The following is a 27018-nucleotide window of genomic DNA, read 5'->3' as shown; positions in this document are numbered from 1 at the left end:
TAATTGTGCAGTTATCTGGGGCTAGTCTTGATCTGTCTCATTCAGATCTTGTCTGCTATCGTTGCTATAAGAGAAAATCTGTGGGTGCATATCTATTGCATTTGCAGATTTGCGTGCTTCTCTTGCGACGGGCGTATACATCGTACCTGGTACATGTGTGTATGTGTGTGTGTGTGTCTGTGTGTGTGTGTGTGTATGTATGTATGTATGTATGTATGTATGTATGTATGTATGTATGTATGGCCGAAACAGCTTGCTGTCTACAGCATTGGGTATGTATGTATGTGTGTATATGTGTTAAAGCTGAAACGATCATTCAATAACTCCTAACGATCGACCAATATCATTAACGATCGATTTATTGGTTTTATCGATTCTTGTTGGCTCTACCCGTGTACCTCGAACACCAGTTTAGGAAGAAATTCCATGATACCTTTGCTATGTTAGAGATTTGTGGCACCGCACTGTTGATATGTGAATCTGGTCATCGCCCTCTGGCAACTGCTCTTATCTCCGACCTCTCCCAGAAATGAACCAAAAAGACAAAGTCTTCTCTCCCGGTCTCTTTCAAAGCCATAAATCAATTTTACGGCGCTTGAAAGTACATGATTGGACTCGTATTGCTATTAGATGGAGTGCAAGGGATCGAATGCTGTCCCTGATATGCAGGCATAAAAAAACCGTTAGCACTCGTTTTGAACACTAACGATTATCGGTTGCACTCTTAACGATCGATATGCGAGTTATCGGTATAATTGTTTCAGCCCTAATATGTGTGTGTGTGTGTGTATCTGTGTATCTGTGTCTTCACAGTGTACTTGGATATCAGCGTAGTCCACCGGTTGTAGGGCGGGTACTGAACCTTCCCAGGGAGGTTCTTCCAGTCGCTGAGCCTCGTTTGAAAAGCACATTCTTCTACCAAGGTCAGTTCGGCTGTGTGGAGTCGGTGAATGCTCCCCTCTATCTCTTCCCCCCCCCCCCCCCCTCCCCTCTCTCTCTCTCTCTTCTCTCTCTCTCTCTCCCTCTCTCTCTCTCTCTCCTCTCTCTCTCTCTTCTCTCTCTCTCTCTCTCTCTTCTCTCTCTCTCTCTCTCTCTCTCTCTCTCTCTCTCTCTCTCTCTCTCTCTCTCCTCCCTCCCTCCCTCCCTCCCTCCCTCCCTCCCTCCCTCCCTCCCTCCTCCCTCCCTCCCTCCCTCCCTCCCTCCCTCCCTCCCTCTCTCTCTCTCTCTCTCTCTCTCTCTCTCTCTCTCTCTCTCTCTCTCTCTCTCTCTCTCTCTCTCTCTCTCTCTCTCTCTCTCTCTCTCTCTCTCTCTCCTCTCTCTCTCTCTCTCTCTCTCTCTCTCTCTCTCTCTCTCTCTCTCTCTCTCTCTCTCTCACACACACACTCACACTCACACCCACCCACGCCCACACACACACACACACACAACACACACACACACACACACACACACACACACACACACACACACACACACACACACACACACACACCAAGCCTGGTTTGTCTATTCTGTTGGAATGATTTCTCCTAGAGGTGGAGAATGCACGAAGTTAGTTATGTGTGTGTGTGTGTGTGTGTGTGTGTGTGTGTGTGTGTGGGGGGGGGGGGGGGGGATTCACTGGCCAGAAAATGTCACTTCAAACAGCTGTGTGGTGGATACCAGGCTAAAAATAGTGGCGGTCAATTCATCAGCCTTGCAAGCTGTTGAATGGTGTAATCCCAGCACAAGTTGCTATGTCTAACATAGCTGTTTCGCTATCATCGCTTCCCGCGATGGGCATGTCTGAGGTCTGAGGTGTGTGTGTGTGTGTGTGTGTGTGTGTGTGTGGTGTGTGTGTGTGTGTGTGTGTGTGTGTGTGTGTTCTGTGTTGGGATACCAGGCTCGAAAATAGTGGCGGTCAATTCATCGGCCTTGCAAGCTGTTGAATGGTGTAATCCCAGCGCAAGTTGCTATGTCTAACATAGCTGTTCGCTATCATCGCTTCCGCGATGGGCATGTCTGAGGTCTGAGGTGTGTGTGTGTGTGTGTGTGTGTGTGTGTGCGCGCGTGTGGGTGTGCGTGCGTGCATGCGCCATGTCTTTGTGCTTGCTCTCGTGTATTTTGCTTTGATTCAGGCAACAACATCTGTTTTTATGGCGTGTGTCGCTACTGTAAGCGTGAACTGGCAGTGTGTGCCAAGAATGGCATAATGGAGGGATCGGTTACAATCTGGCTGGCGAATAGTCCGCAGCTAAAAACATGGCAACATCCGTATCAACGTACCTACAGTTCAACTCGTCGTGCAAGGTGTGTGTGTGGTGTGTGTGTGTGTGTGTGTGTGTGTGTGTGTGTGTGTGTGTGTGTGTGTGTGTGCGTGCGTGCGTGTGTGTGTGCGTGCATGTGTGTGTGTGTGTGTGTGTGTGTGTGTGTGTGTGTGTGTGTGTGTGTGTGTGTGTGTGTGTGTGTGTGTGTGTGTGTGTGTGTTAAGAGAAACACAGTGGATAAGGCAAACTTTCCTTGAAGATGCACTAGTATTCATAACTCTATTGGGTAAATCGCTGTACATTCACTGGGTATACCATATGGATAAGAAGAACTCTCGTTATTGCAAGCAAAAACCCTCGTCCCCTTGGCGTTCGTTCTAAAGAGGTTTGAATATGCCGTTGTCTTGTTGGTCATTGCTGGTCTTGCTGACCCAGGGCACGCGGTCATTGCTGGTCTTGCTGACCCAGGGCACGCGGTCATTGCTGGTCTTGCTGACCCAGGGCACGCGGTCATTGCTGGTCTTGCTGACCCAGGGCACGCGGTCATTGCTGGTCTTGCTGACCCAGGGCACACGGTCATTGCTGGTCTTGCTGACCCAGGGCACGCGGTCATTGCTGGTCTTGCTGACCCAGGGCACACGGTCATTGCTGGTCTTGCTGACCCAGGGCACGCGGTCATTGCTGGTCTTGCTGACCCAGGGCACTCGGTCATTGCTGGTCTTGCTGACCCAGGGCACGCGGTCATTGCTGGTCTTGCTGACCCAGGGCACGCGGTCATTGCTGATCCAGGGCACGCGATCATTGCTGGTCTTGTTGACCCAGGGCACGCGGTCATTGCTGGTCTTGCTGACCCAGGGCACGCGGTCATTGCTGGTCTTGCTGACCCAGGGCGCGCGGTTTACCAGGCCAGATGCATTTCTTTTTGTTCTTTCTCACCTGTGATCTCTGTTTGGAAGGTGGGAGACGGATAAGTCCTACTGCGACAAGGCGGTGCTGAGCAAAGATTTGTTCAAGAAAGGCCCACGGCTTCTGGACCTCCTTGATGCCACCGTAATGGACTATTTAGTTGGTAAGATATGCAGCAGCCAGGAAACCAAAAAACTCTTCTCCATATTCCCTTGCAGGACAAAGCTCTGCCCCCCCCCCCCGGTCAGGTATTGGGTACTCTGTGATCTGCTCTCTGTCGGGTATCTATCACTCTATGAGAAAGCTCTGCTCTCTGTCGGGTATCTCTCACTCTATGAGAAAACTCTGCTCTCCGTCGGGTATCTCTCACCCTATGAGAAAGCTCTGCTCTCTGTCGGGTATCTCTCACCCTATGGGAAAGCTCTGCTCTCTGTCGGGTATCTATCACTCTATGAGAAAACTCTGCTCTCTGTCGGATATCTATCACTCTATGAGAAAACTCTGCTCTCTGTTGGGTATGTATCATTCTGTGAGAAAGCTCTGCTCTCTGTTGGGTATCTATCACTCTATGAGAAAGCTCTGCTCTCTGTTGGGTATGTATTATTCTGTTAGAAAGCTTTGCTCTGTCGAGTAGAGGGTAGCCAATAGCCAATAGGTGTACCTTTTTAAGTCCACTACAAACACCCATGTCACAGCAAACACCCATGTCACAGCAAACACCCATGCCACAGCAAACGTCTGTGGCACCGTTCAACTGCGCAACCCATAAGCAGTCAAATATAAGCAGGCAATATAGCCCTAGGGAGTGAAATATGCAGAACTATTTGGCTGCTTAGGTATAGCGGAAATCAATGCTAGTCAATACTAAGAGAGTGATAATACAGGGAAACCTGTCTAAGGCGACCCCTCAAGGGACGAGAAAAAGTGGTCGCCGTGGTCAGGTGGTCTTCTTATCCAGGTTCAGTGGGTCACGTGACCATATCCACATGTGATACATCATTTTGATCAGTGCATCCCAGTGCACACACCTATGCTGCTCTAGCACGACTCATATGCCTGGGGTCCTCAGACCTGTCAAATGTCGTGCATGCACCATGTACATCTACACTTCCTGCACTGATGTGTAGATCTACCATGCCTGGTGCACCGTGGAATGCGAACATTTACATGACTAGCACTGTGCAACGCGGTCGCGGGTGGGTGGTCGTCGGTCGCGTTGAGCGAGTGGTCGCCTTATCCGAGGTGTTTTGAATGTGAATGCGTCCGTGACAAGGAAAAGTGGTTGCCATGGTCGAGTGGTCGCCATATCCGAGTGGTCGCCATGGTCGAGTGGTCGCCATATCCGAGTGGTCGCCATGGTCGAGTGGTCACCATGGTCGATTGGTCGCCATGGTCGAGTGGTCGCCATGGTCGAGTGGTCGCCATGGTCGAGTGGTCGCCATGGTCGAGTGGTCGCCATGGTCGAGTGGTCGCCATGGTCGAGTGGTCGCCATGGTCGAGTGGTCGCCATGGTCGAGTGGTCGCCATGGTCGAGTGGTCGCCATGGTCGAGTGGTCGCCATGGTCGAGTGGTCGCCATGGTCGAGTGGTCGCCATGGTCGAGTGGTCGCCATGGTCGAGTGGTCGCCATGGTCGAGTGGTCGCCATGGTCGAGTGGTCGCCATGGTCGAGTGGTCGCCATGGTCGAGTGGTCGCCATGGTCGAGTGGTCGCCATGGTCGAGTGGTCGCCATGGTCGAGTGGTCGCCATGGTCGAGTGGTCGCCATGGTCGAGTGGTCGCCATGGTCGAGTGGTCGCCATGGTCGAGTGGTCGCCATGGTCGAGTGGTCGCCATGGTCGAGTGGTCGCCATGGTCGAGTGGTCGCCATGGTCGAGTGGTCGCCATGGTCGAGTGGTCGCCATGGTCGAGTGGTCGCCATGGTCGAGTGGTCGCCATGGTCGAGTGGTCGCCATGGTCGAGTGGTCGCCATGGTCGAGTGGTCGCCATGGTCGAGTGGTCGCCATTACAGGTGTGTACTGTACTATGGTACTAATACCTGAACTATTTCCTTCTGTTCTCCGTTGCTTTTTTTATTATTTTTATCTACTGGTCCGAGGGAAAGATGCTTTGTTTTTGTTTTGTGTTTCTTGTTGTTTCTTGTTTTTGCTGTGTGCCAGGCAACGCCGATCGCCATCACTATGAGACGGTGCAGAAATACGGTGACTCAGCAAGACTGCTTATGATGGACAATGGCAAGAGGTAAGCTTGGAATAATATTTTCGGTGGAACTTAACGAGAGAGCTTGGAAGCTCAGGGCCCTACGCTATGCTTTTTTTGCCTTGATGACCTGGACAAAAAAAGCATAGGGATGTTATAAGTTTTTCAATTCTTCTATTTTTTTCAGGGCATAACCTGGGATTCGAACCCGCACAATTGCTCAAAATTCATTCCCCGATACACTTCGCATCCATACTCATTCTTCCAAGTTGCTTCACGTTATGATCTTGCGCTATTTAGGATCGGTGTATAGGCCGCCATCATTGACACACCGCCAAACCGATAATTTCTTTACTCAATTTCAATCCATCTTGCAACGCTTATCTATGCCCGACTCCATGCTTCTCGTCTCTGGGGACTTCAACGCTCGGAGTGGTATGGATCGACCACAGATGCAGTTGGTCATCAACTGATTTGTCTCCTTCAAATGCTCACCCTATCACAGCTCGTTACCTTTCCCACACATTACTCCCAACACAGTGGTCATGCCAGTGCGTTAGACCTGGTTTTAACCAACCACCCACTACTTCTTTCTAACCTCTCAACTGCCGCACCGCTGGGTACTTCCGACCACGACATTGGCCTCGCCAGACTCCAATTACAAGGTCAGCGAGAAACACGAACCAAGTCAGTTCAACTTTTCTTCATTCAATACATCCCTCGGAGCCTGCAAAGAGTGGTCCCTCGTTGGCCAGTGCTTATCGACTATCGATTGGTTCAGCAAGCTCCAGATTCCTCTTGGAACTGAACCATATACCATATACCATTATACCATATATTGTGGCCAGCTGTTTGTGGCTAGCTGTGTTTGATGGTACGGTACCGGACAGATACGGGAGCCAGCCAATATTGTGGCCAGCTGTTATGTACAATCCTGTAGAGCCTTTGTAGTCACAGATACGGGACAGATACGGGATAGCTCCAGGCGTGACACAAACAAATAAACAAACAAACAAACAAACACCAAATTAAAGCTGTGTGGACCCTGGCTAGCACCAGACGTTACTGAAGTAACGTCTTCTGCATAGCTACGGGAATTAAATTTCGGTTATTTCGGTAGAGAAACCAGGCACCTAAATTTAGATTACACCTACAGTGCGTTTTTATAAAACAGACATTTGTCGATTTGGATTTTTTAGTTTGTTCTCATTCCAAATTTGAATTTCTTCACAGCTGCGTTTGTGTGGGTCTTGGATCGAAGAAAATTAAGTTTTGGAGTCGGAATAATAATAATTGTCAAAGTTAGATATTCGGCCAGGTTTTGGCTGAAAATCCGGTTTTAAATGGTTTTCAGTGGATTTTGATTTTTTTAACGGAAGTTTTAGCCAGGAAAGCTCATCACGTGCATGGTGCCCGGCAGAGTTCGAATCCAGTACAGTTCATCTTGATTCTTTTTTTCTCTCTTCTTTTTCGGTATACTGTAGTACAGCGCATGCATGTACATGTACACGACGTACATGACTGCGCAGTTGTGCACTGCTGTCTGCAGTTCTCCTAACCTTTGTAGGAAACCAGTGAGTCGTGGCTTTTCACGACTTACTGTGGCAAACTGTACTGAATAATTCAAATGCTGTATTGCAATTAGCTCAATAAATCAAAACATTCCAGCATGCATGTAGGAAACTTCCCTCGATCCGTGAAAGAATGCAGTGAAAATTCAAACACCACAACAAATCACAAGGGCAATTCACACAGCTCCCATAAAGAGACTAACAAAAAGGAAGCAATACATGAGCGGTTTTACAAACACACACACACACACACACACACACACACACACACACACACACACACACACACACACACACACACACACACACACACACACACACACTTGTACTTGTACTTGTACTTGTTGCACACTGCCAAAACTGGTCACGTGGGTCTCCCCGGGAGAGGGGAGAGAGACTCAAAAGGAATCTTGGAAAGATGACTCAATTGGCTATTGAACCGCCCAACGGCCGACACCCCCTGAAATCCCCAAAACTCTGGGTGGACTTGAAAATGATCCCACTTATGGGCTCACCACACCTCAGTAAGTGGGTGAGGACAAGGTGCAGAAAAAGGATTGACGGCATCAGGGTATCCGTCCTGGGATCCAACTGCAGTTACCCCTGCCCCCAGTGAAGGTAATACGTGCTACTAGTGTGGGTGACTAAATCAGAGTGGATCTGATATTAGCTTCACTAGCACCATTGATTACACAAGAGTTAATCTAGCCAGAAGCAGTCCATGGTTAACAGGTATGTATACTTCAAATAGAAAGTATATGAACCCTGGAACCAACAAAGGTGGCAGGTACTACATTACACCTTCAAGTAGCCGAGACCGTTGGCAACAGACCCAACAGGGGAGAGTAGAAGAGAGAGAGTTCGAGAGAAGTCAGCACTGCCACTAGGAAGCCGCTCCGCCACGACGCCGTCCACGATTGCAATTGTGTCGCCGAAAGCCAGGAGCAGATTTAAAACAGCGCTCACAGGTAGCGCAATGCTGGTTGCAACACGGATGGCTGATGATTGGTATGCGCTGGGGTGTGGGCGGCGATGCCGGGGCGGGTGTCGTGCACTTGTGCACAGCAAGTCCACCGGCACTTCGGAACCACCGAAGGCAGGCATGGCATTGACGTGCGTCCGGCTGTTTCGCTCGCACACACACACACGCACACACACACACACACACACACACACAATGCAAATAGGTCACGGTTGTGTCTGGTTCAACATCTGCGAATAGTAGAAGACCAGCGAGCGTCGAAACGGCCCCAATAATTCCGTGTTTTGTGTTGCACTTGTGACGACAGTATTACACAGTGAACAGATGTGCTAGGACAGCCGACGACGTATATCATCGTTGCCGTCAGCTTCGTGTGTCTCCAGTCACGAACACATCGGCGCAGTTTTTCACGAATCCGTCCCGTCCACCAGTGTGCAGAACAATAACGCGCTTGCCTTTACCTGATGGTGCTTCATTTGATTGCTTGCCTATACACTCCTGTCACCATTGTCGTACCACCTCCTAGTAACTGTGTGACGCGCATTGACCCACGTCTCATCCAGGTATGTCTCACAGGTTGCGATGCCGCCATGACACAATCCCGTGCCATTCCATCATTATGTGTGTGATACCTCTGGTCTTGCCACACTGGAATCCCATGGAACGCAGCATTTTCCAAGAGCTAGTTTTGCTCATGTCTCGAAAATCGTCGATGCTTTCTATGCAGTGAGCAGGAACTTTGTCCAGTGTTGGGTGCTCCTTCGCAGCATAGAATCCGTAAATTACTTCTTATACAGTCCAAAGCAAATCCGTCAGGGTTGAGTGGTTTCATGGCACGAGTCTCACATTGGGGATTGTCACTCTCGTTACCTTCACAGTGTCTGCTCTAGGATTGTAGGACAGCCGGGTACACGTGTACCTGGCGCAACCATTTCAACTGGGTCGGAGCCGGGTACCCATGTACCTGGCGCTGTCTCACCAGCCGAGTCACATGCTTTAACATGGTTGGTTGGTTTATTTTAATTCGGACAATAAACGGGAACTAGGCCCAATAATATAAAGGCGAATGGATAAGCCGCATTTAGAAAAGAGAGGACAGGAATTAGAAAATTACGAAAGAAGAAGAAGTATCTGACACATACAAGCCATGTAGTCAGTCCTTTCAAAGTAAAAAGTGTAAAGTACCAACCGGGTCACAGGTGACCCGGTACTATATTTTCAACCGGGTCCAAGCGCCGCCCAACCGGGTGGATTACCCGGCTCACCCGGCGCTGGAGCAGACACTGCTTCATAACTGGAGACAGACAAGGCCAACGCAGCACGCTGATTTTCGCCGTCAGCATCCCTGGTACAGCTGTTCATGGTGAAAATGCTGACGCCACACGCAACAGCAGCATGACGAATGGAATACTTGGGACCAATTCGATGCCCAGCCATTGTTCTCCTCGTCTTCGCCAAAAATTGTAAAACAGACACCACCATGTACCATGGCCCGTTCGCATTTTGTTATATGTGGCATGTCGAGAGAACAAGTTGCCACGAACGAAAAGACACTCGAGAAAAAGCAAAATAGGGCCACAGAGCAGTCAACAACAAAATGATTCCTCCAGCCACGAGGCAAGGAGCGCGAAGGACACTCTGAACAAAATGGCGAAATGCCACGAGTCACACCTGGTTTTTCGAATTTCGCGCGCAGATTTTCGTGACGCAACTCGCATGACATTTTCTCAAAAGTGGCCTTGAGTACGTTTTCAAGGTTTTCAGAGTCTATTATAAAAAACGCACTGTAAAGGGCACTGGAGTATGCACTGCAGGCATACTTCCCAACCGCTGGCAAACAGTTTCCTTGACACCGATGAGGTTTTTCCTTGATTTTGGCCATTGTTCCTTGATCTGCACAAACATTCGCAAATAGTACAGCATGTACGACAAAAAACGTCCTTGTTCAAGCGCAAACTCAAGAGTTCTTGGTCGCTAACTGTAGAGCTTCGTTGTGGGCACAGCACTTGTGCTAAGTTCTAGCTGCTATGCTCGCAGACTACGAGTCGCAAGCATTGAAAAACTGAAAATCAACAAAAAAAGGTGCTGAGGGACATTTTTCGAAAATCCGTAGATGTTATAACTTTTCCGATATGCCGGGACGAAAGCGAGTTTCCTGGATTTTGCCGGATATTCCGGTAGGGTTGGCAAGTATGTGTAGGTTGGAACAGTTTGGAATAGCTTGGAACAGTTTGGAGTAGCTTGGAACAGTTTGGAATAGCTTGGAACAGTTTGGAATAGCTTGGAACAGTTTGGAACAGCTTGGAACAGTTTGGAACAGCTTGGAACAGTTTGGAACAGCTTGGAACAGTTTGGAACAGCTTGGAACAGTTTGGAATAGCTTGGAACAGTTTGGAATAGCTTGGAACAGTTTGGAATAGCTTGGAACAGTTTGGAATAGCTTGGAACAGTTTGGAATAGCTTGGAACAGTTTGGAATAGCTTGGAACAGTTTGGAATAGCTTGGAACAGTTTGGAATAGCTTGGAATGCCGTAGAATAGCTTGGAACAGTTTGGAATAGCTTGGAATGCCATAGAATAGCTTGGAATGCCGTAGAATAGCTTGGAATGCCGTAGCATAGCTTGGAACAGTTTGGAATAGCTTGGAATGCCGTAGAATAGCTTGGAACAGTTTGGAATAGTTTGGAATGCCGTAGAATAGCTTGGAATACGATCTTAGAAGTAGCGACTTCGGCGGTATTAGGGCCGGGTTCCCCTGCGGCTCCGCGGCTCCGCTGCTCCGCGGCACTTGGCTGCATGCAGCGGAGCAGCGCGGTTCCACTGACACTCGCCATTCGCGGTACCGCGGTCGTGGTCCACACTTTTTGATGACGTTTCACCTGCTTGCGTGCGCGCGAAATCAAAAAAAATCATCGTGTTCTGGCCTGCGCAACGAATGAAAATTTGAATTTTAAAATTCTGGCGTACAAAACAATGCAAAGTACGGGAAATCGGTCGAGCCGTAACCGCGGCTCGCAGTTTTTGGTCAAGAATCGTAGCGAAAGCTCGCGGTGAGCCGCGGCCTCGCTGCTCCAGCTCGCGGTGAACGGTAATGATGACGTTTCAAGCCGCGAAAGACAAAGCAGCGGAGCCGCAGTGGAACCCGGCCCTTAGTGATGAAGTTGGTGGTTCCTACTTGGAACACACGCTTTCTGCCGACTGACTGACACTTGACTGACTCACGACTACTGTCCGGAGTAGACAGGTTGCATGTCGCACCTTCCACTCGGCAAACCTGCAAGAAAGCACCGCTTCCTGCTCCATACACCGTGTTTCGGGGTATTCACCCCTCATCAGTTGAGCTTGAGTAGGCTGCGGAAGATTATGCACACCGATCAGCATTACATCTTAGCGCTAGCTTTTCTCTCTCTTTCATCTCTCTCTCTCTCTCTCTCTCTCTCTCTCTCTCTCTCTCTCTCTCTCTCTCTCTCTCTCTCTCTCTCTCTCTCTCTCTTTCTCTCTCTCTCTCTCTCTCTCTCTCTCTAAAAACAAAAAAATCGTGGCACTGTGCCTCTCCTTATTCGCCCCATTTTTATTGGATGTTTTTGTCCGTTTTGGTCAGCGAGTTAAAATAAAAAGCAATCACATCATAGCAAAAGCTTATTTATTCTTGATCATAGCGATACGCAGACCGAAAGCGCCAGCAATGGTAGGAAATCTCTCAAGGGTCAAATTTTATAACCGGGTCCGAGGGTGCATTTCTATAAAGTGGCAAGTCTGTGAGCTCCACACACTAAGTCTTTTGTGCACCAGCACATCTTCTCCAGGCGTCAGGGGCCCAGCCTCCCCGCCCATCCGCTCGCCACACTCAACAGCGCAACTGAACTAAAAGTTCTACATAATTTCTTGACAAGACGGAGACGGACAGACAAGAAGACCGGACACGACGAGGCAAAACTGATAACTGAAGAAAAGGACAAACATCGCGGCAGCATTATATTAGTGACTACACCCATTTTCCAAAACTTGCTCCGATCGCTTCCATTTTGGTCTCATTCGATTCTCCCAGGCGTAGTACATAGGAAATCTGCAAGTATTATTCAAATCGGCCCAGCCATTCTTGAGTTATAGTGATTTGAAGTGCGCCAAGTTGGACTTTTGCTGGAAACAGAACTGAATGGGAGTGATGGGAGAATCGAGAACGACCGCACAGTCCGTGCATGCAGTACAGTGTACAGTGCACACGCCTCGTCACTCGAACTGCGCGTTCGAAATTGCATACTTTGGTATGCTGGCGCAGAACAAATTCTCTCGTAGAGGAAGACGAAAGCGTCTCACCGCCTTGTAATTTCACATGGCCAGTAGTTTTGCGACGCTGAAGACGATAGAATAGTCCGCGACGCTGCGACCCGACCAGAACAACCCGAAATTCATACCCTGAAAAAGCGCTGAGCGCAGAGCTCCTAAATTTTGTCGTATGGAAACGGGACTTCGGGTCTCAAGGGCACGAACATCTCCTCTCTCAGATAAAGCAATTCACTCGATGCGATATTCTACAATTTGACCTGGCCACGCCGAAATGCACTGCCATGTCGGATTCTCCCATCGGAAGTATAGAAACTTGTTTCCAAAAATCAGCGTCTGGGTGCGAGGGAGTAAAGTCACTAATTATATGAGCATGCACGCAAAATAATGTTGCACGCGTGACGATGACGTAAGCGTTCCATGGTGTATACATGTACAGATGACTGCACATGCACCAAAACAATGCAACAAAGTCAAGACAAAAAAACACTACAAAATAAAACTAAAGAACAACATAAATAAGCCCGGCATGAAAAGTCTTTCACTTTAGACCCGTTGCGCAACAGAGTCCAAGTCCACACAATTGCTGTGTGTGTGTGTGCGTGTGTGTGTGTGTGTGTGTCTGTCCGTGCGCACGTGTGTGGGTGTGTTTGTGCCCGTCCGTGTGTCTATGTCAGTGTGTGTGTGTGTGTGTGTGTCCGTGTGTGTGTGCTTTTCCGTCCCTGTGTGTGTGCTTGTCCGTCCCTGTGTGTTCTTTCGCAGCTTTGGAAATGCCTACAATGATGATGCGTCGATTTTGGAGCCTCTTAATCAATGTTGTCGGTTAGTATGTCTCAGTTCACACCAGATCACACAGAGAACTTGGCCAGATGATGAGCTGCACCAACCAGAAAGAGAATGTAACATACCTGCATGACTAGCTTGATTAATTGCCTTTGTCAGTGGAGTGCAAAATAATTCCATACTCCCCTTCCGCGGTTGCCATGGTATTTCGTAATATGCCTCTTACGATTACGTCCAAAATCTGTGGACTCCTTCATTAGCCGCGGGACTTTAGGAGGCTGTGCAGGATATCTGTGTAAAATGGTCCTACCAGTAGAACCGGAGTCTATGCAAGGCTAGCACTATCAGTAAACTCTGATGGTGCCCCGTACAATCAAGCATGCTGGTGGCCTGGCACAAGGGAAACTTCCTAAGCTGGTTGTCACGGTTTCTGAATGCAATTGTGTAACCAATGGTAACGCGGACGTGCGAATCACTAGTATTATTATTTTTCCCTTGGCAGGAATGTCAGTGATTGGTCGTTGCCTAGACGACGAGATTGGGTTCTAAAACGCGAAACATGGTTGCATATGAGCAACTGTGTTGTAACAAGCACACAAGATCAACCACTTGCAATCTGCTAGTACTTGTACAAGTGTGTGTCGTCGGGGTTTTTCTGCCTCGACGATAGCCCTTTCGATTACTCTCTCTCTCTCACACATCCCACGTACACAGCACTCGGAGGACTGATTATTGCTTTTACTCTGAAGAGAGCCTCAGAAAGAAGGCAAAAGAACAACAACAAGAATGCGTATTACTGCAGGCATGCGCAACCTGCGCAGTCCACGCGCGGTCCGCACGACCACGCGGACCCAGCACACACGTGCTAAAAGGGGCACACACCCTCCAAAAGGGCAGGGACAACATACATCCACAAAAAAAATGCATCCTCTCCTGAGGATGGGAGAGAAGAAAAACAAAACGAGAAGACAGACAGGAGAAGAAGACAAGAAGAAGAAAGAAATGAAATATGTACAACATAGATAGGCGAATATATAAACAAAAGAGGCACAGACGAGACCGTTGGGCAAGTGACGAGTAAGCCAGGAGGGTTGACACCAGCCGGGAGCCCCGCGAAACTGTGCAACAATGAAGGAACCTGCAAGCAACAGATTCAAAGAGGACCCCAGCTGGCGAACTGCTCCACCTGTTTATGCCCTATCCTTGTAGGGATCTTTTCCAGAACAGCACCAACCTAGGACACCACTCACTCAAGGGAAACGACGAACAAAAAAATACAGAACGAGGAAACATTATGCAAATTCGTTAACACGATGGACCTCAACGAGGGAGACCAAGTCCGACCCCACAGTGGGAGGGGAAGGCGCACTGTCCGGCACGCTACCAGCCGGCGACGGAGCAGCGGGGGCGGCGCGCCGCTGCGCCGCTCGGCGAGCCCGGCGGCGAGGCACCACTGGCGCTGGCGCTGCAGACATCACCGGCGAGGGAGCGGTCAGAATGGAAGCTGGACGCAGGTCTTCGGGAAGCCAATCGAAAAACGTTTTCCACTCCTCGAGGAGGTCCAACACCATCGCCGGGTCGGCGAGGGCGGCACTGAGCAAAAAAAAGAAAAGAAAAAAGAGGAGAGAAAGACGAAACAAAAACCAACTAGGAGTATCCATGGTATGAAATATTTACATTACCAACCCCGCCACGAGAGGTCTAACTGACCCTCCTCAAGGGCAGCATAGCCACCCGGGGCAGGGCACACCTCCGCCAAGGACGTGGTGTCCCGGGCGGAGTAGGATGCGTGGGAGAAACCGGAGGGCTCTGCGTCGGGGTCACCAACGGACTACCAGGCGAGGAGAATCAGGAGGACTCGGGGCAGGGGTACCCGGGGGACTACCCACCAAGGGAGGGGAACCCTGAGCACCAGCAGGGGGCACAACCACCGGAGATGGGGGAGGTGTGGGGAGGGAACCCGGGGGCTGAACCAACCCTGGGACCGACCTCACAAATGGGGCCGGCAGAAACAGAGCGGGCCCACCCATGGAGGCAACCGCTGGTCTTTCACCACCCATGGAGGCAACCGCCGGTCTTTCAGGCGTGGCGGTCCCGGTAGCTGGAACCCCTGGGGGAACAACCACCTTACTCTGCACCACCCGCAACCTATCCACATGCACAGTCAGGTGCTTAGCATGTCGGGGTGAAGGAGGAGGACCCACCCGGACAATAGCACACACAACTCCCTTCACCACTTCCACCTGCCAGGGGCGGAACAGCTTAGGGTTGGACCCAGGGGGCGGAACAGCGTGGAGCCAAACATAGTCCCCAGGTTTTACCGTGGGTAGTTTAGTTTGGCGATCGTCTGCTGCCTTAGCCACTCTGTGGGCTACACCGAGGTGGTCATGTACAACGCCAAAAGCCCGACCCAAAGACGACCGAAGATTGGACACGTACACAGGCAAAGGGGCTTCCACGGGGGTATTAGGTGGAGGTAAGAACAAGTCCAAGGGTAGACGGGCCTCCCTCTCAAACAGGACAAAATGGGGAGTAAACCCGGTAGAGCGGTGGACCCCCGTATTGTAGGCAAATTGCACCAGGGAAAGATGTTTGTCCCACGAGGCTTGATCACCCTCAACGTACGCCTGAAGAGCCACCTGAATAGTGTGATTGGCCCGCTCTACCAAGCCATCGGACTGAGGCCGGTACGGGGTCGCGCGGGATTTACACACCCCCAACAACTGACACAGGCATGACATAAGACGGCTCTCAAAAATTGGGCCCTGACCCGAGTGCAACTGGTTAGGGACACCAAACTTCATAAATACCCGTTCGACCAAAAGGTCCGCTACCGTCTCAGCTCTCATGTCCTGGAAGAATTTCGACCCATTAAGAAAAATAGTCCCCAACCACTAGGATATATTTATTACCACGAGCAGTGAGAGGTAGGGGTCCCATGATATCCATGGCGATGACCTCAAACGGGGCACCCACACGCACAGTGCCGAGTGGGGCTTTTGCAGCCGGATCTTTGCCACGCTCGCACACTGTACAACATTTACAAATACCGAGACATCGACCGACATACCCGGCCAGAATGCGACTTGACGAAGCCGAGCCAATGTGCGGTCTGAACCAAAATGGCCAGATGTTTGACCGGCGTGCGCCTCGGCCAAAAATTGGGGGCGCAAAACCACCGGAACCACTAACTGGCGGGCAAGCGATGGCAACGCGTCACGGTACAAAACACCGTCTACCATGGTCAGGGTCTCGGACTGAGTCAGCAGAGCACGAACTACAGAACTATCGCCATCCTGAACGGGCTGAGTGGCAGCAAACCGGTCTATCACAACACGTAGCTCGGCATCATCCTATTGAGCCTGGCGAATGTCACAAGCGGTAGGCGTAGAAAACGACACTACATTAACTGACAGATCAGTGTCAAACTGCCGACTTAATCCATCTGCATTCCCATGCTGCGCTCCTGGCCGGTGTTCCACGGTAAAGTGAAGCTCCCCTAACGTGCTGAGCCAACGGGCAATCTGACTCTCCGGATTTTTAAAGTGCATCAGCCAACGCAGACTACCGTGGTCTGTCCGAAGCAAAAACGGGCGCAACAGAATGTACGGTCTGAATGTACGACATGCCCAAACCACCGCTAGCAATTGAATTCCAATTTAGTTTTGGCATAATTTCTCTCAGCGGCCGAGCAGGACCGACTGATGTATGCCACGGGTCGCTCTAGACCGTCGGCGGAGACCTGCGACAGCACCGCACCTAAGCCGAAAACACTGGCATCAGTGTCGACAATAAAAGGTAGAGAAAAGTCCGGAAATGCCAAAATAGGTGCCTCGCAAAACGCTACACACAACTTCCGAAACGCAGCCTGATGTTCAGCTGACCACGCAAACGAAACGTCCCTACGGAGCAGATCATGCAGCGGGTGTGCAGTCGCGGCAAAGCGGGGAATAAATCGGCGATAGTACGATGCAAATCCGAGAAAGGCCGGAAGGGACTTTAGATTGGTTGGCGCCTTCCACTCACGTACTGCCTGGACCTTTTCTGGATCAGTCGAGATCCCCTCTGCCGAAACCACATGGCCAAGGAAATGAACCTCTCCTAATAAGAGATGGCATTTCCTTGGTTTAATCTTCAACTTGGCGTGTCGCAACGCGGTCAACACCGCCTCCAACCTGAGCAAGTGGTCTCGAAATGTGTGCGAGAAAACAATGACGTCGTCCAAATAAACTAAACAATCCCGGGGAGAAAGACCCCGCAGGACAGCATGCATCATGCTTTGAAATGTGGCCGGAGCATTACATAGACCAAAAGGCATACGTTTGAACTCATAGAGACCCTGTGGCGTGATGAAAGTTGTTTTCACCTGGTCTTTCCCCGCCACCGGAACTTGCCAATAGCCGGACTGTAAGTCCAGTGTCGAGAAAAACTGAGCCCCACCCAGCCTATCGAGTGTATCATCAATCCGAGGTAATGGGTGGGAGTCCTTGTGGGTGACGTCATTCAGTCTACGGTAGTCTACACAAAACCGGACCGAACTGTCGGGCTTTTTTACCAATACAATGGGTGAGCAAAAAAAGAAATGGTGAAATCCGACCCGGAGTGAAATCAGAAAAGCTGGCGCCGAGTGCCAGTTGCAACTACATCATTGTTTACATGCTGTCAACCAACTACATCATTGTATTTGTACATGTGTACGTCCAGTGACATTCGGGACTCTTCCAGGATTCTTTCCTTCCAGTTGCATCTTCCTTCTCTGCTCTCTCTTGTCGTTCGCCCCTCTTGATTTTTGTACCTTGTGCTGTTGAGGCAACGAACTGAAATAATAAAAACCAACCAGGGCGCCAAGGGCCGTGCAAGTTGAGGGCACCAAACGTGCACTCTGGGTTACTCTGGGTTGCTCTGGGTTACTCTGGGTTGCTCCGGGTTACTCTGGGTTGCTCTGGGTTGCTCCGGGTTACTCTGGGTTGCTCCGGGTTGCTCCGGGTTACTCCGGGTTGCTCCGGGTTGCTCTGGGTTGCTCTGGGTTACTCTGGGTTGCTCCGGGTTGCTCCGGGTTACTCCGGGTTGCTCCGGGTTGCTCTGGGTTGCTCCGGGTTACTCTGGGTTGCTCTGGGTTACTCCGGGTTCCTCCGGGTTGCTCCGGGTTGCTCCGGGTTGCTCCGGGTTGCTCCGGGTTGCTCTGGGTTGCTCCGGGTTGCTCCGGGTTGCTCTGGGTTGCTCCGGGTTACTCTGGGTTGCTCTGGGTTGCTCCGGGTTGCTCTGGGTTGCTCCGGGTTGCTCTGGGTTACTCTGGGTTGCTCTGGGTTACTCTGGGTTGCTCTGGGTTACTCCGGGTTCCTCCGGGTTGCTCTGGGTTACTCCGGGTTGCTCCGGGTTGCTCCGGGTTGCTCTGGGTTGCTCTGGGTTGCTCTGGGTTACTCCGGGTTACTCTGGGTTGCTCTGGGTTACTCTGGGTTGCTCTGGGTTACTCCGGGTTCCTCCGGGTTGCTCTGGGTTACTCCGGGTTGCTCCGGGTTGCTCCGGGTTGCTCTGGGTTGCTCTGGGTTACTCCGGGTTGCTCTGGGTTACTCCGGGTTGCTCTGGGTTGGATTTCACCGAGCACAACACTGTACAGTATTATTGTTATTATTATTCTTTCATTCCACGATGGCGTGACGCCAATAAGGACCATTGATAAGTGTGATAGAACTGATACTAGCCAGAAACAGCTAGATGGAAATTACCCGGGAGGCAAGAAGCAATGGATCATGAAAACAAGCGTGGCCAATAGCGGAGGTGATCGACATAGTTCTAAATACACGTTCGAGATATCAGAAATCAGGGGGTGCGCGGAGCAGGAACAGGTACTGCTCAAAAGAAGACCGGATGCATTGTTTCGGTAATAATTTCTACGGTGTTGATTAACGCATCCACTGGGTGTGCAATGTTCGATTTTCTGAATTGTTCCGTGTGTTGCTCGTATGTTTGCCATCCAGACTAAGATCTTCTACGTGGAAACGGCTACAGGTGTTCGAAGAGCAGCGCGGTGCACACTCACTGTCGCATGCACTCAACGCATCAATGAGTATTGACCCGCTATCACCAATACTCTACAGCACACATCTGAAAGCCATTGATCGTCGTCGTCGTGACGTCATGGCTGCTGTGGAGAGGTGTATCGTCAGGCGTGGTCGGGATAATGTGATCATTGATGACAAGCCAGCCAACGAACATACGTGAGAGTGTTGACACACACACACACACACACACACACACACACACACACACACACACACACATACACACACGTACACACATACACGCACACATACACACATCCACACACACATCCACATGCAGCATACACACACACACACACACACACACACACACACACACACACACACACACACACACACACACACACTCACGCACACTCATGGATCTCTGATACATGTACGAGTACTAGTCTGCTCCGTGTGATTAGGCATTGTGCACTGAGCATGTGATTAGCCATTGTGCACTGAGCATGTGAATTGATTGTAATTTTAACTGCTGATTTTGTGCTTCTTATTTTTGAACGTCGGGACTTTACTAGAGCTTAATTTCTCTCAACTGCTCAGCTTGTGTTCTTCCACCATATTTGTACTTCTGTACTTACGCCACTCTGTACTTACTCCACTCTGTACTTACTCCACTCACCCCCACCGTTAGGCGCTGCATCTGCCGCTAGGGTTTACAGGGTTTACCGGGTGTTAGCGGCCGTCGTGAGTTCCCTTCGGGAACGGACACGATAATTTACTTTTTACTTTACTTACTCCATTGTTTATATGTAGGCAAGACGGTGATGACGTGTACGATGCTAATATTCATTGTGTCCTTTTTGCACGCCATTGGGAAAATGATTTTCTCAAGTGGACGTGCACAAGTTTATGCCTTTCCTTACTTGTCCGTGTTCTTGTTTTGGTGTGGCCCTGCTGGATCAGGCTGCTACTGCTAGATTGATATCATGTTGTTATGTTGTTATGTTTGGTCTTTACTTTTTTGTCATTTTCTGTCGTGTACTGCACTGTACAACGTTACATGTACCATTCACTGCTACTAGTCTTTCGAGTCACGTGACCATGAGAGGCTGGACGATAGTATAGTATGGTAGTATGGTATTTCTTCATATTTCTCTAGGGCAGTCCCCACAGGCCTATGGTCTCCTTTCGGGGTACCCTAGCCTATCTAGGATTGCGATACGAAATTGGCTTGGTGAAGCAGCAAGGGGGACCGATGTCGGAACTGAGTTCCAGCGGTCAGCGTCTAAATAAGAAAGAGAGGAATAACCAAATCATGAGGAGGCTCGTGGCAGTAGTACTGTACAAGTCCAAGCGAGACTTGATACCTTGTGCACGTGCGGCGGCTACGTGCCTCAGAATTGGCACGAAGGCAGAAAGGGCGGCACAGAAGTGAACTGGCAGAAGAATGAACGCATCTGAATACAAGAAGATAACTACTTTACAGTTTAAGGGAGAAACGGGTAGTGATGGGTGTGAGGTTGTTTCGAGACAGAATACACTGGACATCTGCGGTGGGTGGGTAGCCAGATACACACGATGACCGATCGTTTGTTGCATTTTCTTGTCGGGCGAATATACGTTGTTAGTGCCCAGCCGGGGGTGGATCGTCGCCACTGGTACGGCAGGTACGGCCATTCCCTGTGCCAGTTTTTACCAACTGCAGCGTTCATCATCGGCAATTCTGTTCAGTGTGCTATTGATGATGTGGAAGTGTAGAAGCACTGATAACCTATCCTCCAAGGAGTCGTAAAATACCGACTCCTGTTATCCTCGCACACACCCCCTGCTAGCGTCTCCCCATTATAAATTGTTCCTCTTGTCCGGCGAGGCATACTGTAGCTGTGTCTGTGTCTGGAGAAGAATACATGTACCGTGTGGTACATGTATGTACAAGCCTCTGGGTCAACCTAATAAAGATATTATTATTATTATTACATATAGGTCGGACTAGCAGATACATGTATGATACCACATAGACTGATAGTGATAGCCTGAGAGCTACAGATTTGCCTGCACATTTATGAGTTCAGCCGGCTGGCGCGGTGCAGTATAACCTGTTTTTCATACTTACAATGGCTAGTTGCCTCGAATTGTTCTTCACTTTCGCTATCACACTTTGTGCATGAAACAATACAGGTGACTACTACATGTACTTATAGAGGTATGGAAGGAGGAAAGGAAATGATTATAATGACAGGAATGGACAGAAGAATATCACAAGGCAAAAATGGCCCAGGCTCCAGAATTGCATGCTCACTGAGGAACTGACAGTAACTGGTCAAACATGCCCGGGGCACGCACATGCACATGCCTGAAGACTTGAAAGACAGCAGCAGCAGCAGTAAAAAAAAAAGTAAATTATCGTATCCGTTCCCGAAGGGAACTCACGACGGCCGCTAACACCCGATAAACCCTAGCGGCAGATGCAGCGCCTAACGGTGGGGGTGAGTGGGTAAGTCTCACAACCACTGGCACAAGTGCCGAAAACGACCCCATTAGCTGCATCCATGTACGCCTTGTGCCTGGCCACAAGTTCCCAGTTGACTGTGGGTAGCAGCACGGCTGGAAAAACCGCTCCCAGGCAGGACTTGAACCAGGTACCTCTCGTATCTCAATCATGGTCTTTGACCAACCCACTGTGCCTGCCAGCAGCAGTAGCAACAACAACAACAGCAGCAGCAGCAACAACAACAACAACAACAACAACAACAACAACAACAACAACAACAACAACAACAACAACAACAACAACAACAACAACAACAACAACAACAACAACAACAACAACAACAACAACAACAACAACAACAACAACAACAACAACAACAACAACAACAACAACAACAACAACAACAACAACAACAACAACAACAACAACAACAACAACAACAACAACAACAACAACAACAACAACAACAACAACAACAACAACAACAACAACAACAACAACAACAACAACAACAACAACAACAACAACAACAACAACAACAACAACAACAACAACAACAACAACAACAACAACAACAACAACAACAACAACAACAACAACAACAACAACAACAACAACAACAACAACAACAACAACAACAACAACAACAACAACAACAACAACAACAACAACAACAACAACAACAACAACAACAACAACAACAACAACAACAACAACAACAACAACAACAACAACAACAACAACAACAACAACAACAACAACAACAACAACAACAACAACAACAACAACAACAACAACAACAACAACAACAACAACAACAACAACAACAACAACAACAACAACAACAACAACAACAACAACAACAACAACAACAACAACAACAACAACAACAACAACAACAACAACAACAACAACAACAACAACAACAACAACAACAACAACAACAACAACAACAACAACAACAACAACAACAACAACAACAACAACAACAACAACAACAACAACAACAACAACAACAACAACAACAACAACAACAACAACAACAACAACAACAACAACAACAACAACAACAACAACAACAACAACAACAACAACAACAACAACAACAACAACAACAACAACAACAACAACAACAACAACAACAACAACAACAACAACAACAACAACAACAACAACAACAACAACAACAACAACAACAACAACAACAACAACAACAACAACAACAACAACAACAACAACAACAACAACAACAACAACAACAACAACAACAACAACAACAACAATAACAACAAACAACAACAACAACAACAACAACAACAACAACAACAACAACAACAACAACAACAACAACAACAACAACAACAACAACAACAACAACAACAACAACAACAACAACAACAACAACAACAACAACAACAACAACAACAACAACAACAACAACAACAACAACAACAACAACAACAACAGCAACAGCACTCCAACACATCATTAACGTCTACACATAGACGGTCCCTGTTCATCCACGACCACCCAAATGTACCGTCTATTGCATACCAGACCACACCCAAGCAGCTACTGCATGTGTCGACATTGTCAAGCTAGCTGCTCAGAGCCGCCATGTCATTATGGTGACACGCGTTTGGCAACAAGTCGAGTTATAAAATAGAATTTTAGGACAATCAGAATGACAACACCAACACCACCCTGGTCTGTATGGGACTGTGGCACTGTGCCCTAGGACATGATATCATCAGCTCTTTGTCCATATTTGATGAGAAGAGCGTAGCATTGAATCGTGCACGTGATTGGTTCCAGGTAGTGTTGATGTGTGGTAGTGGGGTAGGTCCCCAATTATGTGTGTAGTCTACATGTATGGCTATGATTCTTGCCACCAATGTCAACAACACATTTTATGATCTCGGTCTGACAGAGCGGGGACGACGACATGGTGCAGACGTGTAGCGTATCACGTGACAACACAATGACACACGCACACACGCAAACACCAGAACAGAAGTGCCTGAGTTCGCGCTAAGGCACACAGCCACAAAGCAAAACCAGTATTAGTAAAACTGTAATGATTGTATGAGTAGATCGTCGTCCGTGATCTGCCAGACAGTGAGCATCTCCTGCCATTTACCACATGCATGTAAGGCACGATTCGTTCAAACATTAGATCACATCGCTATTAATTTGGTCAGCACAGCTCAGTCTTCCATTTCTCACGACACAGTCCAGTTGTCCGTTTTCGTCTCCCTTCCTTTCTCTTTTGTTTCAAACGTCTTCTAGTGTTGTTGAACAGTCCCTCTGACCTGCCTTTGTTAGTCGTGCATTATCCTTTTCAGTCATTGTTACTCTTTCTCTCAACTACTAATCAGTCTGTAGTGGCTGCAACGCTCTCTCAGTGAGTACTCCACGTTTAAAAGCATAACGCTCTCCCAGTGAGTAACAAGTTCAGCATAACGCTCTCTCAGTGAATACCAAGTTCAGCATAACGCTCTCTTTCTCTCAACGACCTACCTATTCCAGTCAGCCCACTCAGCCAACGTTTGAAGAAGATCTTAAAAGGAACGGACAACTCACTCAGTAAGTAAAAATACAATCATGTGCTATAGGTCTATTTGAAATCCCCCTACAGCATTAGTATCACTGATATTGCACACTGTGACTATGCCTACTCCAGAGCTACATGTAGGTCATCAGGCTGAGTGACACGGTTGAGAGCTAGCGAGTGTGCACTTGCTTGGTAGAAATCCGCCAGGTAGATCTACTGCACTGACTGACCTGGTTGACATAATGGGTGTATTTGCTCACGTTAGCGACTGTATCATTCGTTTCACTCCCTGACCCTGTTCTCGCACTGAGTGCTACATCTTATCGGTCTAGTTAGCACCTGTGGATCGTTCAGTAGCGGTTCATGACCTGTAGATCAAAGTCCAAAGTTCAAACAGTGAGTTACTCCTTCGCTACACCATTCCGTCAAGCAGCTGAGTACCTTCTTGCAGGTGTAGGCCCTCCGGACTTCCACGTCAAGTTTCTTCTTTTCTCTTCACTGCTACTTGAAGGCAAAGTTTAAAGGGGAAGTTAAGGCAAAAATAAAAATTTCACCAGTTGTAGTCTTCGGGGTGCTGAGTCGAATGGTCTTGGTCCGAGGAAGCTGAGACGCTCCCTTCCTACTTGAATCCCAATCGAACTCGCGCACTTCCACCGAAACTGGGTGACTGCGCCCTACGAGATGGGGATTTGTATGCAAAATGTCACTAAAAGCGCCATTTCGTTCTTATAAAAGCACGGATGACCGCGATTGGCCCATATGTTGTAGTCTTTTGGACGCTGAGTCGACTGGTTTTGGTCCGAAAAGGCTGCGATGCAGCGTTCCTCCTTTATTCCCAATCGAACATGGCTGAACAAGCGGTCACGTGCTCCTGGGTGCCCAAATCACCTGGTCACCACGCCAGCAGGCGACAAATTTCACACCAAGGTTCAACTCGAGTGACAGGAGTGCATCCAAAAAAGGTCAAACAGGCTAGTAAGTTGAACCCTGCAGGCACGGTGACCATGTGACTGGTGTACGCAGGAGCACGTGACCACTTGTTCAACCATGTTCGATTGGGAATAAAGGAGGAACGCTACATCGCAGCCTTTTCGGACCAAAACCAGTCGACTCAGCGTCCAAAAGACTACAACATATGGGCCAATCGCGGTCATCCGTGCTTTTATAAGAACGAAATGGCGCTTTTAGTGACATTTTGCATACAAATCCCCATCTCGTAGGGCGCAGTCACCCAGTTTCGGTGGAAGTGCGCGAGTTCGATTGGGATTCAAGTAGGAAGGGAGCGTCTCAGCTTCCCCGGACCAAGACCATTCGACTCAGCACCCCGAAGACTACAACTGGTGAAATTTTAATTTTTGCCTTAACTTCCCCTTTAACAAACGGCAAGGATGACTTTCTTCAATTCAGCTCTTCCCTTTAGACTCACTACTTGTAGTCATGTTCGTCTATGAGAAGTTCAACGGTGACTTTATCCGATGACCAATCGTTTGTTGCATTTTCTTGTCGGGCGAATATACGTTGTTAGTGCCCAGCCGGGGTCAGGGCCGGGGGTGGGTCGTCGCCACTGGTACAGCAGGTACGGCCATTCCCTGTGCCAGTTTTTACCAACTGCAGCGTTCATCATCGGCAATTCTGTCCAGTGTGCTATTGATGATGTGGAAGTGTAGAAGCACTGATAACCTATCCTCCAAGGAGTCGTAAAATACCGACTCCTGTTATCCTCGCACACACCCCCTGCTAGCGTCTCCCCATTATAAATTGTTCCTCTTGTCCGGCGAGGCATACTGTAGCTGTGTCCGTGTCTGGAGAAGAATACATGTACCGTGTGGTACATGTATGTACAAGCCTCTGGGTCAACCTAATACAGATATTATTATTATTATTACATATAGGTCGGACTAGCAGATACATGTATGATACCACATAGACTGATAGTGATAGCCTGAGAGCTACAGATTTGCCTGCACATTTATGAGTTCAGCCGGCTGGCGCGGTGCAGTATAACCTGTTTTTCATACTTACAATGGCTAGTTGCCTCGAATTGTTCTTCACTTTCGCTATCACACTTTGTGCATGAAACAATACAGGTGACTACTACATGTACTTATAGAGGTATGGAAGGAGGAAAGGAAATGATTATAATGACAGGAATGGACAGAAGAATATCACAAGGCAAAAATGGCCCAGGCTCCAGAATTGCATGCTCACTGAGGAACTGACAGTAACTGGTCAAACATGCCCGGGGGCACGCACATGCACATGCCTGAAGACTTGAAAGACAGCAGCAGCAGTAGCAGCAGCAACAACAACAACAACAGCAACAACAACAACAACAACAACAACAACCTCTTATTGGCCACTGGCTATCGTGAGAATAAAGATTTGAACAACAACAGCACTCCAACACATCATTAACGTCTACACATGACGGTCCCTGTTCATCCACGACCACCCAAATGCACCGTCTATTGCATACCAGACCACACCCAAGCAGCTACTGCATGTGTCGACATTGTCAAGCTAGCTGCTCAGAGCCGCCATGTCATTATGGTGACACGCGTTTGGCAACAAGTCGAGTTATAAAATAGAATTTTAGGACAATCAGAATGACACCACCAACACCACCCTGGTCTGTATGGGACTGTACCCTAAGACATGATGTCATCAGCTCTTTGTCCATATTTGATGAGAAGAGCATAGCATTGAATCGTGATTGGTTACAGGTAGTGTTGATGTGTGGTAGTGGGGTAGGTCCCCCATTATGTGTGCAGTCTACATGTATGGCTGTGATTCTTGTCACCAATGTCAACAACACATTTTTTAGGATCTCGGTCTGACAGAGCGGGGACGACGACATGGTGCAGACGTGTAGCGTATCACGTGACAACACGATGACACACGCAAACACCAGAACGGCAGAAGTGCCTGAGTTCGCGCTAAGGCACACAGCCACAAAGCAAAACCAGTATTAGAATGTATGAGTAGATCGTCGTCCGTGGTC

General features: G+C 48.8%; 2 protein-coding genes across 3 annotated transcripts in view; one reads left to right on the top strand and one right to left on the bottom strand.

Moving 5' to 3' along the window:
- Nucleotides 1-20053, top strand: part of LOC135823900 (glycosaminoglycan xylosylkinase-like) — a 24894-nt gene extending 4841 nt beyond the window's left edge. Inside the window, exons 3-9 of the mRNA XM_065336778.1 lie at nucleotides 814-923; nucleotides 2118-2289; nucleotides 3203-3315; nucleotides 5309-5390; nucleotides 12947-13006; nucleotides 18946-19212; nucleotides 19249-20053. Coding sequence (XP_065192850.1) covers nucleotides 814-923; nucleotides 2118-2289; nucleotides 3203-3315; nucleotides 5309-5390; nucleotides 12947-13006; nucleotides 18946-19189 — 781 coding nt within the window. The 3' untranslated portion in view covers nucleotides 19190-19212; nucleotides 19249-20053. The remainder of the gene's footprint in view (nucleotides 1-813; nucleotides 924-2117; nucleotides 2290-3202; nucleotides 3316-5308; nucleotides 5391-12946; nucleotides 13007-18945; nucleotides 19213-19248) is intronic.
- The window catches only part of LOC135823885 (FK506-binding protein 15-like), a 189728-nt gene that overhangs the window by 74286 nt on the left and 88424 nt on the right, over nucleotides 1-27018 (bottom strand). The window contains exon 1 of one of the 2 annotated variants that reach the window (XM_065336748.1): nucleotides 14540-14543. The exons of the other annotated variant lie outside the window; for it this stretch is intronic. The gene's annotated coding sequence lies outside the window, so the exon portion shown is untranslated. Of the gene's footprint in view, nucleotides 1-14539; nucleotides 14544-27018 lie in introns of those variants that run through there. 2 annotated transcript variants of the gene reach the window in all.

Source organism: Sycon ciliatum, chromosome 8, assembly GCF_964019385.1.
Source record: "Sycon ciliatum chromosome 8, ocSycCili1.1, whole genome shotgun sequence".
NCBI classification, from domain to species: Eukaryota; Metazoa; Porifera; class Calcarea; order Leucosolenida; family Sycettidae; genus Sycon; species Sycon ciliatum.
Note: the sequence above shows the minus strand (reverse complement) of the source record. Positions and strands in the feature narration are given on the sequence as shown.